Raw genomic sequence first — 14,951 nt, 5'->3', positions numbered from 1 at the left:
ACGTGTGTTGGAGTGGATTGGGATGGAATTTAGTTCAAGTTTCACTCCAACCCACCCCAACATATGGATTGATGCGAATCCGACTACATCAAACAAGACCTTAGTTGGAATTTCTATGCAATTGTCATGTACTCAGAGTACGCAGAGGCAGAGTAGGATGTTAAGATGATCAAATCATAAAATACAGGGGAGGGGGGGTGCTTGGAATCAAGTGACAGCTGCACGCATGCATATATTCAGTTCGATACATTCATGGACCACCAACATATACATATTCACACAGAACAAAGCCCGGATCAGTCCTATGTTTTTTAAATAATAATAAAAAAAGAAACAAGATGATGGTATTCACCAGTTCATGAGCCATCACCGTGAAACTGGAAACGAATCAACAAATGTAGGCTTAGCTGGCCAGCAGCCAAAAAATGGGGTCTTCCTGAGGAGCTCAAGCGTGTGATGGTATTCATGAGCCGTATCCTGCAACAGAAGAAAATCAGATACGTCTATAATCGATTCAAATGCTGGTAGCAGGTGAATAAATAGGAAGCACCTAGCCGAATTCAAATGTTGTGTTATTAAACATCAGTTTATCCAAGAGATCATGAAGTACCTTAAGTGCACGGTAAGATAGCTCCTCACACTTGAGTTGCCCTACCAATGGATGTTCAAGGGACATGAATGCTTCTAGCAGTCTTCTCCTGGGACAACACTCAACACACAGCCCCCTCAACAGTTTTGCATCAGAATTGCGACGGAAGAAATTAACGGAAGGAAGGACCCTCTTACTTGCAGAGCAATGACTCGGTGGAGGGCAAGTGTGCTGCCTTTGATGAGGTTCCTTGTTTCCTACCAGTTGTTCCTAAGACAACTTCATGCAATCCAGATTTATTCCAACAGATCGAGTACCTAGTGAAAGATAGACGACAAAGTTAACACTTCAGTAAAAAAGAATGGCACAATAAACGGATGCATAAAGGAAGAGACCAAAGGGGGAAAAAGGGTCCAGTTCATGGAACAAACCGTTACTACCCGCATGTCAAGGGGGGTACGTCTCCAGAAATCTGTTGAAACTCTGTTGGTGGGACAGCTGCTTCAAAAACCTTTGGCTGCAGATAGAAATGATTCGTTATCATGGAGAAGTTAATGGATATAAGAAAAGGAACACCAACCTTCTGCACTTTAAAAGGAGATGGCAATTTGCTGGATAGAGAGGACAGACGAGCATCGAGGGCTTTCTTAATATTATTTTCAACAGAGAAACATTCAGGAGCACCACCAGGTAATTGCCCAATAGTAATTGTGGACAAATACAAGGGTTCCAGTGTATGTGACAGCAATGCACCTGTTGAAGAATGCACAGAAAGAGTATTTATCCCCTTTGGGCACTTTGTAACCACTAAAGTGCATAACATGACAAAAGTAGTAATGGGATGCAAGAAAATAGCAATGCTGAATTGATGATGCATAGGCAATTCAATGTTGACATAGAAGCCGGAAGTTCCACATATATAACTACAGTTACATGATAAATAGCTCATGTTAAAAAATTCTGATCTTATCCATAGAAGTGTAATTGACTCAGAGACTGTCATGGACACCGAACCTTGAATTCCTACAACACTCCAGCGGGTGATTTTGTCAAAGCAGCTCATGGACAATGTTGTATCACCCCGCCCTGGCTTCCTCTGAACAAAGCTAATATCTGATATACAGAGTAGTATAGTTGTATTAGAAAATATATGACAAATTAATAGGAGGAAACATACTTTTGTTAAATTGTGGCAATACAATGAATTCAACTTATGTTGGTAGAACCAATGGACACAAAGGCCGACATTTACCAATCTCGCAGACCGTATCAAACACCTAGAGAGTTTAAACGTGATCCCTCATTAAGCATTGAAAAACTGTGTTGTTTCGCTGTTTAAAACATCTGCAGACCGTATCAAACACCTACAGACCATATCAAACTCTGCTCACTTCTACTTAAAGTTGCGTTGTAGCTGTGCTGTGCAGCCAATCGGCTCCAGTTGAAGAACTGAGAGCAAGCTCCGGCTGTTTGCTTCTTCATGGCTGCAGCAACAGTCACAACCACTGTTTGGGCTGCAGATGTTGCTGGCTGGCTGTTGGAGTGCCAGTTAGGCTGAATGTAAGCAGTCCAGTTCCACTGTTCCAGTTTAGCTGGAAGTTGCAGAGAGGTCAAATTCATCTAGCTAGGAGCACCACACTACCATGCTACTATTTTCTCCCTGATCATGGCAGCAGACAAAATCATGTAACCATCATAACTAAAATCTATCTGATTGGTAAACTAAACAATTCTCAAGCTAATTGTTACCAGGCCATGGACCATGGAAGACACTGCCATACCTAAAACTTGAAAATTACCACTGCTATGCATAACAACAACATCAAGATAGAAGCATACCTCCATTCACACTATCCAGCTGTTCCCGTGGTAACTCGGACTGTGACAGTGGTACTGCCATGACTCCACCTAGAAAATTTTACCAAATGAACTGGAACCATCAAACTATGTTCTGTAATTAAACTATTTCACGATATTGCCACAACAGACTTGAAAAATGATAGAACAGGTCTCAGAAAGTGCAGCAGCAGAAGTACCAATTTACATTCAAAGATGAAGGGTTGCTGATCAATTAGTCCGGGCAATGCAAATTTTCGCTATTCCTAGCTCAGCATTGTCTTCTACTCCTACATAGCATGCTCTAGGACAAGCAATCGAAATCCAAACAAAAGAACATCAGTGTTTACTCGCTGCCATGGTACATACATGGGAGTTGGGTGATGTAAAGATGAAGGCAGTGCCCATCCCTAAGCCTCCATCTCCCACCATCCCCGGAAGCAACCAGCCAATCAGGCGGGGCGCCGCGGCCGATCTCAGAGTAGACGAGGCGGAGCAGCGCGCGGCGAGCGATGACCTCGGCGTGCGCGTCGTGGACGAGGTCCCCGCGGTCGCTGAGCATCGAGGCACCGAGGCACTTGGTGCCGGTGCCCATGGAGAGGACAGTGAGGCTGCGCGGGTCATGCGGAGTGGAGAGGAGGAAGGCGGCGAGGACCGTGGACTCTCGCCCCTGCGGCTTCCCTTTCTTGGCCAGGGAGCGGTAGTGCCGGAGCGCCGCCGCGGACGCGGCTTCCGCCCAGGAGGAGGGAACGGCGGCGCCCTCTCGTGGCGGCGCCGGGGAGGAGGACAGCATGGACGGCGTCGATGGGTCGTCGGGAGCAGGGTCACCGCTGCAGCCTGCTGCGCCCTGGCCAGCGCCCACCTGCGCCTCTTCTGGCTGCAGTGATGCTACCGGCTGCTGGCCACCCAGGACCCAAGGTCGTTGTAGGCTGCAGCTCTGCTCTGCTGCCTGTCGTGCGCCCACGCAGACGCAGGCGTCGTCGCTTCGCTCCTTCGTCTAGTCCGCGCGCGCCTCGCCTGCTCACGCAGGGTCGCCAGCCGCCGTCGCCGCGCCGCCGCTCCACCTCCGCTGGTTCGCACACGCCGCCAGTTAGATGGTCGGATCAATGAGGGGGTTCGGGGTGCGGATGGACGAGGAGACGCTGGGCCTTCATGGGCCGTAACAGAGGCCGCAGGGACGAGAGATGTGGCTGGCTGGCCCATGCCGTGACTTTTATTTTGGAAAGGAGATTAGCTCTGCTTTTGAGAAAGCAATTAGAGTTTACATACTGGTGATACCAGTTTACCAGAATGTGAAAGGACAAAAACAGAAAGCAACCATGCGCTCATGCCGTGACTAGAAACTGTTTCTTCAACCTCCAGACAATTCCCATGCACATAGCACTTTTTTTTTGAAAGGGCCAGCCTTCTATGGATCGATACGTGGCCGGTCCCTTGGGGCTTAACCGCCTGCTCTATGAGCAGTCCTCGGCAGATAGCCCATCCTTCTCGAGGCAGTAAGTGGCGGAGCTAAAGTCTCTTCTACAACTAAAAAGACTCGGATGATATCGTCGTACCGATCCATCGGCCTGCCTCTCCCGCACTGCCCTTCCCGCAAGGCCATTCCTCTCTCGTCCAGCTCCACCACGAAACTCTCCTACCACTTCCTCTCTGCGCGCGACAACCGCCGCGGAGCTCCCCCACGCAACTCCCCTAACCCTTCCTCTCCGCGATTGCTGCTGTCGCCGCCGCCGGACGGCGCTATCCGCCGCGCAGCTTCCCCACGGACCTCCTGTCCTGTATCCCGCTGCCGTCGCGGCCGCCGAACGCACGCCGGGCTGCCCCACGGTTCAGGTCAATCCGCTCCTTCGCGGCCGCCGGACGGACGCACGCCAGGCTGCCCCACGGTTCAGGTCAATCCACGCCCTCAATCCGCCGCACCGCCTGGAGGGCGCACCGGTGACCAATCCGCGCCTGCATCGGAGCTTCGAACCGTCGGTGCTCTTCTTGCTCGAGGTAAATCCGCCCCCGCCCCCGCCCTTCCTCTTTGTGCGCGCTGCCGTCGCGGCCGCCGAACGCACGCCAGGCTCACCCGTGCTCGGGTCAGCCCTGGTCGCGCGCCCTTCGACTTGGTCCCCACCTTTGCACCGGCCGCCGTCTCTCGGATCCGCTGCCAGGCCTTAACCCACAGCCAGACCCACGCACACGGCAGATCCTAGCGGCAGTGCACCTCCGCAGATCAAGCAGAGTCACACAGCTCGTCACCGGCACCAACAGGCAGGCGTATGCATCTCTCATCCTTCCCTGTCCTTCTCCTAATTTTCCTCCCCTTCTTGCTATGTTTGAATCGGTTGGTCCTATGCCTGATCTGCAGCATCCGTGTAATTCTAATATGTGCTTCTTAAGTGTTCGATGGTATTCCGCTAAGAAGACGCTAGGTCCAATCCCATGTGCATCTTGGAGGCATGAGATGTATAACCAGGTCTCTTGTTTGCCTGTAATTGATTCTTTAGACTGCCAAACAGAACGTATGTGAAACCCTGCAATTAATGATAATTTCTCTAGAACTATAGTTTTTATCCATACGAATTTGCAATACAAACTAATATTTAGTCATAAAAAAAGATATATCCTTTTGCTTTTCAAGGAAAGTAGTATTATCTTTGGAAATAAATTTTATTAATAAAGTGTGTGTTAAAATTATTCTAGCATTTTTCAAAATGCAGATAGCTTTGCAAAAAAAAAGATAAAATGGGTTTTGTAAATGGTCCTATATGTATCCTTTTCCTGGTAAAGATGAAGCACGTGTGTATTCTGAAAGTTTTATATGGAAATCAAAGAGGTCGATTGAGTTTTGGTCCGAAGCTATTTCATTTGACTCCAGAATGCAATTTGACTCCAAGGCGATTTCATTTTTCTCTAAACTTCACTAAACTCCTGGTATAGAGGTCTTTGGAAAAACTGGGGACATATATGAGTAGCTGAAAGATTATGAACAAAAGCAATATTACTATTATATGATTAAAGCATACATTTACTGATATATTTTTTCGTCCATGCTGGCTGCAACGCAGATGCCTCAGGAGGCTGCTGGTTGGTTTCAGGGCACAATAGATGTTGTTAGAAAATTTATATGGGTACTTAAGGTAATATATTTTATTTTGTAGGCTCATTGTTTCCAAACTATAACTGCTGTACTTTGGAGGTTGTTGAAATGACTCTTCATGTGATAGATTTTTTTGGGAGCTTTGTCTAGACTCTGGAACAAAGTTTAGACCACGTAAGGTGATCTAAGTATCAACAATGATCGTCTGGAGCTGGCCATAGATTATTGTTATTTAATTCATTCCTTTAATTATTTTAGTTGGTAACTGACAGGTTGCAGATATACAGTATTAGATTAGATGTGTCTGATCCTGAAGACTGGTTTCTTTTCTCCTTTTGTGAAGCCTATTGCTGCACTTTGTTGATTGTTTTTCCTTCATGGTTTGCAGTTCGTTAGCATGGAGACACACTATCTACTCTCATGATGTGCTGATGGTACTATTGTAGCTAGGAAGATCGGTCTAGCAAAGGAGAGGTAACTTTATTATTTATTCGCCTTATTTAAATTGTATATACTGTATTTTGTACTTACATGGCAGTGCTCATTGATTTGTTGTATGGCAATTGATCGCAACCTTCCAGTATACTTGCTGGGAAATATTTGCCTAAGAAACTTAAAAGTGGACTCCAATGGATATTGATGCCTAATTGTTTCATTTACTGTTTACACCTTCTTTGAAGGGGTCTCTACGTTGCACCTCTAGGATGCATAAAAGGGATCACCTGCCGGAAGGATGGTGTACGATACTATTGCAATTTTTGCTTGTACTTCTTCGGATTGTATTGTTGTTATTTGGGAGATGGCAATTCAGCCCACCGCCACTTGTAAGATTTTCTTCCTTGTGGATTGACATTATTACTATTAGGAGCCAAAATTTTTGCGGTGCTGGTTTCACTATTCAAACTCAAATTATTTTTATTTTATGATTTTGACGGTTCTTGGAAATATGGACTGCATTTGTACCTAACTTTGCTCATCTCAGGAGAGAACCACTCGGATATGGAAAATGACTTCACAAGCTGCTTCTTCTGGCTTGCTCTATTAGCCAATGAAAATGTTTGATCTCAACACTATTGGACCATATACTTCATATTTTAAGTGGTGTTTACCCTTGCCATGAAAATGTTCTATATCTTCAGTACTAGATATTGTGTTCCCTGATATGCTTTTTTCTTGACTTTGAAAATGTATACTTTGAGAAAAGGTATACTTAATATGGCATAGGATTCATAAGTTAACTTTAGATTTAATATAGTCGTAGAGTTAGCACGGGCAGTATACTATTAGACTAATCAGTGACTGTCCCCTAGGATTAGCAAGAAAGAAAAAGCTTGCATAATTTAAGGGTTATGTGAGTACTTTGAAGACAAGTGGATTGTGGACATGATAGGGTTTGGCACTTCGTTAACTGCATTTTTTTACAATTTCATATATTGTTTTTGACTGGAATGTTATATATATCAAATTACACTAGATACGGAGATATGGAGAATGTTATAATATATATGCAAAGCCATGATTAGTCACCAGGAACCACTTAGTGGCTCCTAGAAACTATCCACGACTTAGGCAACTGACCACTAATAACTATGACCAATCACCCACTAACACCACACACCTGTCCTCCTAAAGACTAGCTAGGACATTGCTACCTGTAAAACTGAAACAGACAACTATTTACACTTTACTCTATCTACTGCTATTGAATAATGTGCATGGAGTACAGCCGACAGATTGTTGCTGAGCAGAGAGATATTATGAAGAAAGCATAGTCCAAGCAAGGAGTTTCTCAGTGCTCAAGATTTACAGATTTGCAAGATATACATTTGCTAACCATATTGGTCAATGTTATCAAGTTGTTTTCCATCTAAATAGTATCAATTTTGTTAGTTAAAGGTGCTAAGTTGGGCACATTTAGAGTATTTAGTCACATTGCAGGGATTGATTTGGTAGAAAGATTATCCTACTGTCTTTGATTAAAGGATGTAATGTTGAAACTCTTAGCTGGACAGGAGTAGGGGGGGAGTAATTAGATCCTTGATATAGTTTAGTGATTTCTTGTGGAGGACAAAAAGAAATGGTCTTTTAGCGTCAGGTGAACTGAAGTGTTATACCAATGAGTTAGTATTTGCTTTTTTTTCTCGGGTTCAATGATGAGGGAGTGAACTACATGATCCACCTTTTAATTTTATTTTACTGCTTTGTCATTTTTTGTGAGACTTGTAGGCTGAACTTGCACGGTGAAGTGTAGAAGTTGTTCTCATGGTAAAAATATGTTGCTCTTGAGTTCCTTGGTATATTTACATTGGCAAGTATATGATATGCAATATCTTATCCTTCGTTTAAATGAATACATGTCTATCACATATATGATGTTGTAAAAAACAGAACCACGACAAAGTTTTTTTTAATTAAAATACTGATTCATGCATGCATATGCGATGACCCGTAAGTGATTCCCGTAGCAACGCACGGGCACTTAACTAGTAAATTTAAGAAGAGTGCAGTTGTCTTATGAGTGTATAGATTTTTACTATAAAAATGTAAATATAGTGAAAATTTAATCACTTGTTTTTAGTTTTTTTGGGTGCGCCTGCACCAGCAACTCTTATATACTCCCTCTGTCCCGTATTAAATGTCGTTGTAGCCTCCTATCAGGTGCATGCTCCTTGCTGTGAACTTGGATGTTGCTTTACGTCTAGATTCCTGCTATATGGTCTGAACTTAGACAGGTAAAAGTAGTGCTAGAACGACGTTTAAAGTGGGACAGAGGGAGTATATCCGTCCATAGAGGCAGCAATGGTGAAAAAATTTAGAGGAGACTCAAGGGGGCTCCAAGGGCTCGCCAAGCGGTAGGGGGGCTCGAGGCCTAGCCGCCCCACCGCTATATTTGCCTCTAAGAGCATCTCCAAGAGACTAGGTAAAATTATATTCTAAACTATAAGATTTAGTCATTGTGTAAAATAAAAAAACTCACTCAAAGCATAGAGTTTCACACCAACTTTTGTATAGGATAGCTAGTGGGGACGACATGCTATATATGACAAGCGAAAATTTAGGAATAGCAAACTTGTTATTTTAGCAAACCAGATAGCACATATGTTGGACTTTAATTTTTATATTAAAATGTAAAAATAGCTTAGATAATATGAATAGCATATATGTTGGAGTTACTCTAAGGATCAGGGAATGTAAACGAGGACAGCTATACAGAAAAAACTTCATCTCAGGGGAGGTTTTCTATAAAGAAAATAGTAATCGAGAATTAGGATTGAACAACGAACATTCCAAAAGACTTTGTTTTGAATGTGACAAAAAATGCACAAGCAAAAGCAAAGAAGGAGAAGCAGACAAATATAATGCTTCTATGCGATTTTTTCGAAAGGGTGGCAAAAGATTTGTTCTAAATCAACATAGTAAAATAAAATACAAATGACTTAGCATGTGTTTGGTTATGAGATTTTACTGGAATGGGTTGGAATTGCATTTGGTAAGGGAGGTTAGGTCCAACTCAGTTATGTGTTTGGTTAGAAAAGTTTGCATAGGTGAGATGAGAGAATGGTGTATGGACGCTTGGCGGTCTCATACGCTGTTTCTTCTATCTCAGGCTTAGATCCCCTTTGCTACCTAGCTCGACCACTTGCCTCCATGTCACCGTGGCACCCGTACCACCCTAGCCGGTGTTGCCGCTTGAAGCCCCGGCTCTTGCGCCGGTGTGGTCGCCGTGGCCGCTGCTTTGCCTCATGAGCTCGGTCGACGCGACTGCTGCTCATCCGTGTGGTATGCTCCTGTGTTTGCGTCGCTGCTCTTTTTCGCCCGCTCGGCTATCCTGTGCTCCCCTTGCGCCATCTCAAGCTCACCTGAGCCATCATCCACGCTCGCCTGCCCTCAACTTCCACCATCGTCCACGCTAGCCAGCGCTCCCACTCACACTCGCGGAGCAACTGCCATGTGCTCGCCTTTGTGTCGTTGTTCGTGCTTCCTCGGCACCCGACAAGGAGCCGGCGATGGCAAGATCTAGAAGCCAACAACGTTTCTTCTGCTCCTGCACAAGATAGAAAAACTAGATCGACCCCACCCAGTGGTTTAAGAGAGATTGGCTTGACCCACATCCAGTGCGAATATATTCCCTACTAGATTGAACCCAACCTATCTTAACTCCCAACCAAACACTATGAAATCTAGGTTTAACCCAACCCAACCCATCTCAACCCCCTATCCAAACATATGCCCTCCTAGCAGGGAGGGATATATGTTTAGGTTAAAGGCTATGACCATACCCAACAAAAAATGGAGCTAAATTTTTACCATATGTATAAAAAAAAATTCTTCCTGTACGTCCCATAGAACAGTTGGACTACTTTTCCACACTCAAAAACTAGGAGAGAAAAATAAAAGGGACCTGCATGTCACCACGAGAAAAACAAACACAAAAAATAGACTTTGGATAACTCCAATAATTCAAATAAGGCCCTGTTTAGTTTTCCAACTAAAAAATTTTCATCCATCCCATCGAATCTTTGCACACATGCATGAAACATTGAATGTAGATAAAAAATAAACTAATTACACAGTTTGGTTGAAAATCGCGAGACGAATCTTTTAAGCCTAGTTAGTCCATGATTAGCCTTAAGTGCTACAGTAACCCACATGTGCTAATGACAGATTAATTATACTTAATAGATTCGTCTTGCACTTTCTTGACAAGTTATGTAATTTGTTTTTTTATTAGTGTCTAAAAATCCCTCCCGACAACCTTCCGACATATTCGATGTGACACAAAAAAAAATTTTATCTTGAATGTAAACAGGCCCTAACAACTACGAAAACCACCCATCATGGGTTGTAGCGACCTGCAAGAGGATTGCGTATATCAGTCGGCGAGCATGGGAGGATACAGACAGACACGAGTGGAAGCAGCAAGCACATCTCTCAGTTGGAGCCCCTTGTCGTTGCGACCATCTCTGAGCAAGCACGGGCGAGGATGGACCATGCGGTACACTGAGGTGGTTGATGGACCGTGTGGGGCTGCTCGTCCATGGCTGGACGCGGTGGATTCCCGGCAAGCTTGGCACAATCGCAAATAATCCACCGGCAAGCTTGGCACAAGCGCAAATCCATGGACACACAACAATGCCAGTCGCAAGGAGGATGTCGTCACAAGGATGCAGGGGGAGCACGAGGTGGCCGCGAGCTTAGAGGCTGCGCCGGCAGCATCGCACGAGGGTGCAGGTTAGAGCAGTCCTCGGTTTCTCAATTTTTCCGTCTCTCTTAGTAATAAATCGATTATCACATTAGCAAATTATTTAGTTAACAAGATAATTAGTAGAGGTAGAAACCACTATCAATACACCACTGAGATTGCCCTTGGGCTAGCTTCAATAGAAATTTCATGACATTAAATTAGCCGGAAGTTTCATGGGATGAAACTCATTTCAGTTTGATAAAACTCACTTGCCAAATCTAGCTTGTGATTTGGCAAGTTACTAAAACATATGGCAAGTGAAAATTCTTCTATCTCCAACAGTTTGGCAATTAGGCTTCATAAACTTAAAAAGAAGACCCACAACTAACAACCAAAATCAACTAATCTGCTGGATAGCAAGTTGACAAATATGGACGCGCGATGCTGCTGGATAGCAAGGTGCCAAAAAATGGCAACCCATTTACCAAACTGTTAGAGTGACTATTTTCTAGTTTTGCCAAATAAACAAGAAATAGCAAGTTCATTTAGGAATGTTGGAGATGCTTTGAAACTGACTGACCTTACATGAATGATCAGAAGAAGAAAAATACCAATCAATAGATCCCTAGAGACGATTAAACACCAATGCCCCCAAAACCGAGGACTGGTAATTTAATAATTTAGATAATGGATGGAAGGCCTGAGTTCAGACTCTAGCTAGTACTCTACTACAAAACTGGAGACCCTTCCAGGAGTTCGCTTACAGTCTACGACGGCGGGCCAAGTGATTCTGGCACGCCTGCTGCAGCTCCTCGCAGGAGTGCGCCTGCGCCAGCTCCATGATGCTCCGCACCGTGTCGTTGTTGATGAACCGGCGCAGTCGGATGGCGCATATCGCTTTCATCCTCCCGATGAGGAACATGTCGGCGGCCTCGAACAGCTGCGGCATCATGACGGCCTCGCCCTTGGCCTTGATCAGCTCCTCCGGCAGTGCGTCGTGGTAGACGTAGTGGAGCACGCCCTGGAACGCCTCCGGGGTCGTCCCAGAGATGGATATGCACGGCAGCCCCGCCTCCACCCACCTCTCGCCGGCCCCATGGCCGTAGAGCGCCGCCGCGAACCACTCGGACTGAGCCGCGACCACCAGTGCGTGCGCCTCGAAGGTTACGCCGCCCACGGAGAACTTGACGTCGAACGGCGGCGCCGTGCCGCTGCTGAGGAACTTGATGGCGTTCGTCGCGTAGTCCGACGCCGGCGCCACGGGGGCCCGGGGACGGCCGCCGCCGCGCTTCCTCTGGCTATTGACGACCTCGACGGTGCAGCGCACCTTGATGGCGTCCTGGTGGAGGACGCCCAGCTCCGCGCCCTCGAGGTCGCCCCGGGCGACGAAGGCACGGATGCCCCAGCTGCTGCAGCGCATGTCGAAGTTGCACGGCCGGTCGGAGCGGCGCGCGTAGGCGACGCTGCCGTCGGGCCTGAGGAGCTCGAAGGTGAAGCGGGCGCGGACGGGGCGGCACAGCGGCTTGTAGAGCGTCTGCACGTACAAGGCGATGAAATCTGACGTCTCCATGTTGTAGCCATCAGGGTAGTAGCGCGCGAACCACGTGCGGCCGTCCACGGTGAAGTACCGGGTGAGGATGGACTTGCCGACGCCCATGCCTTTGGTCGCGTTGTAGCCCCGGATCGTGAACTGGTGGGTGCCGGACACGCTCGACGCCGATGATGCCGCCTGCCCGCCGTCTCCGGCGGCCGAGAGACAAGAACCCATCTAGTATTAGCTAGCTAGCTAGGGACCCTTGCACTCGACGACGCGAGATTAATTAGTTGTCCGTCAATATAGTATCTTGTTGTTGGTTAGTTACGTACACAAGTGCTGCGGCACCATCAGCGGGATAGAATATAGAAACGCACGTACGGGTCGGGCTCGCCATGGACTCCTCGTACGCCCCTTTATACGCGGAGTTCCTCTACTACCTCTATAGTCTATAGTTTATACGTACGTCGAGACACGGTGCAACACGTTTTTCCGTGCCATATATCTGGCGTATTATATATATAATGCCACGTACGGCGCACGGCCTTATTATCTTATCGCTTTGTGTCTCTCTGGTCAATCACCAAAGTAAAACAAGATGTTGTCGACGAAGACCTTTGACTGTCCGTTCCTAAAGTACTCCAAGGCGGCGGCGCGGCTGTCCGCCGGAGGGGTGCTCAAGTCCAAGCCCTTCGAATTCCATGGCCGCTCCTGGCGCTTCAAGGTATACCCTGCGGGCCTCAGCCCCGACACGGGCGACTTCGTCGCCGTCTTCGTCAAGTGCCGCACGGAGGCGTTCGGTCGCTTCGAGCTCACGGTAGCGATCTTGGATGGGACCGGCCGGTACACCGTCTTCGACGACGCCACCGCCAGGAGCACGCTGGCGGTGCGCGAACACGGCCACAGCAAGGGCTACGTCGAGTTCGCCAGAAGGCGTGAGATAGAGGCCTCGTCGTGCCTTCACACGGACACCCTCACGGTCCAGTGCACACTCAGCGTCGACGCCACGGTGGTGCCAAAGCCGTCTGCGTTCCCGTGGGGATTCATGGCCCGCAACCGCAAGGCTGGCGGCGGCGTTGCCATGGACCGCTCCGCGCCATACATGGACACGGGGGCTTCCAGCTCCACTTCCACCCGCGCGCCGGAGATCGTGTCCGAGTCCCACACGCTCACCATCGCGAGTTTCTCGGCGAAGAAGGCGTCGCTGCAGTGCGGCGAGTGCGTGCGCTCCGCCCAGTTCGGCGTCGGCGGGAGCAACTGGTACATCAAGGTGTACCCCAACGGGCACGACGACGGCAGCAGGGACAGCGTGTCCTGTTTTCTGGCCCGCGGGAAGTCCGGCGAGCCTGAGACGACGGCCGAGTTCACGTTCGAGCTGGTGAACGCTGCAGGGAACGACAACAAGTCCGCCAAGGTGAGGGTGACGTTCGCCAACGACGCAAGCAACGCCGAGCACCTGGGCCTCCAGCGCGCGGCTGCGGACCTCCAGCAGCAGATGAGGCGCCGCGACCGCGACGACGACCGCCTGGTCGTCCGGTGCAGGCTCGGCGTGTTCAGAGGGAAGCCGCCGAGCCCGCTCCTCGCGGAGCAGCCGACGATCACCGTCCCGCCGGACGACCTCGCCGCGGCCTTCCTCTGGCTCCTCAACAGCAAGGAGTGCTCGGACATCACGTACGAGGTCGGCGGCACCCCGTTCCGCGCGCACTCGTGCGTGCTCGCGGCGCGCTCGCGGGTGTTCCGGCAGCAGGTGCGGGAGCTCAACGACAGGCAGGACAACCTCTGGCGGAACATACAGAACGAGGACGAGGAGATGACAGCCAACGCGTTCGAGGCGCTGCTGCACGTCGTGTACACGGACCAGCTGCCGGACATGACCTACGTGGAGCCGACGGACGAGACGGTGGCGGCCATGCTCTTCGCCGCGGAGAGGTACGACGTGGAGAGGCTCAAGCTCAGGTGCGAGGAGTGGCTTTGCACGTTCGTGACGCCGCTCACGGTGGCGGACATCCTGTGCATGGCGGTCAGGTACGGCGGCCAGCTGCTGCAGGACGCCTGCGTCCGATATGCCGCGCCGGAGTATATTTGGGAACTGGTCAAGCAAACCGAAGGATTCCTACAGCTGAGGGCGTCGTGTCCCCACATAGTTCGAGAAATTGAGAGCAAACACACTGGGGCCAATATTAGTTAGTATCTATCTATAGGGTTTAGTGTGATATATATACTACTTTTGTAGCGTCATTTGGTTACAGGTGACACTCGATTCAACTAGATTTTGTTTATTTCATCTAGAGATAAGTACTCCATCCGTTCAAAAAATAAATGCAATTCTGACTTCTTCCGGAATCAAAATTTCAAACATATAATCTATATAAATTAATGTAAATATTTATGATACTAAATAAGTAACAATCAATTAATTCCAAATCATATTTTTACGGTAAACATATTAAAGGTATATAAATATGAATACCATTTTCTCTAATATGGTAAACTTAAAAAATCGACTTATCCTAAATCTAGAATTGTATTTATTATGGAGTGAGAAGTGTATTGTTTGTCTTTGTTATATGGTGTGATGTGGTAGTGGTGCCATATCATAATGGGACATGGTACCAAACTAGCTATTGGTTCTCGTGGAAAAAAGTTGAGATGTCAAGATATTTTCATATATGCCTATAGAGATAGGGTGTATGTGTGTGCTCTTAGAGAGTTGAGTATGCGC

General features: G+C 47.5%; 2 protein-coding genes across 2 annotated transcripts; both read right to left on the bottom strand.

Annotated features, from left to right (window-relative positions):
• Positions 183 to 3,560, bottom strand: LOC8070264 (tRNA-specific adenosine deaminase 1). The gene is made up of 8 exons (XM_002447217.2): positions 2,795 to 3,560; positions 2,429 to 2,497; positions 1,604 to 1,702; positions 1,170 to 1,342; positions 1,030 to 1,106; positions 787 to 906; positions 611 to 698; positions 183 to 477 (listed from the first exon to the last, which is right to left on the bottom strand). Exons 1-8 carry the CDS (start codon positions 3,216 to 3,218, stop codon positions 367 to 369), a joined length of 1,161 nt encoding a protein of 386 aa, XP_002447262.1. The 5' UTR covers positions 3,219 to 3,560; the 3' UTR covers positions 183 to 366.
• Positions 4,166 to 12,463, bottom strand: LOC8082534 (BTB/POZ and MATH domain-containing protein 2). The gene is made up of 2 exons (XM_002447216.2): positions 11,460 to 12,463; positions 4,166 to 4,301 (listed from the first exon to the last, which is right to left on the bottom strand). The coding sequence occupies exons 1-2, from the start codon at positions 12,461 to 12,463 to the stop codon at positions 4,166 to 4,168; spliced, it is 1,140 nt and encodes a 379-aa protein (XP_002447261.2).

The sequence above is a fragment of the Sorghum bicolor genome, chromosome 6 (genome assembly GCF_000003195.3).
Source record: "Sorghum bicolor cultivar BTx623 chromosome 6, Sorghum_bicolor_NCBIv3, whole genome shotgun sequence".
NCBI lineage: Eukaryota > Viridiplantae > Streptophyta > Magnoliopsida > Poales > Poaceae > Sorghum > Sorghum bicolor.
Note: the sequence above shows the minus strand (reverse complement) of the source record. Positions and strands in the feature narration are given on the sequence as shown.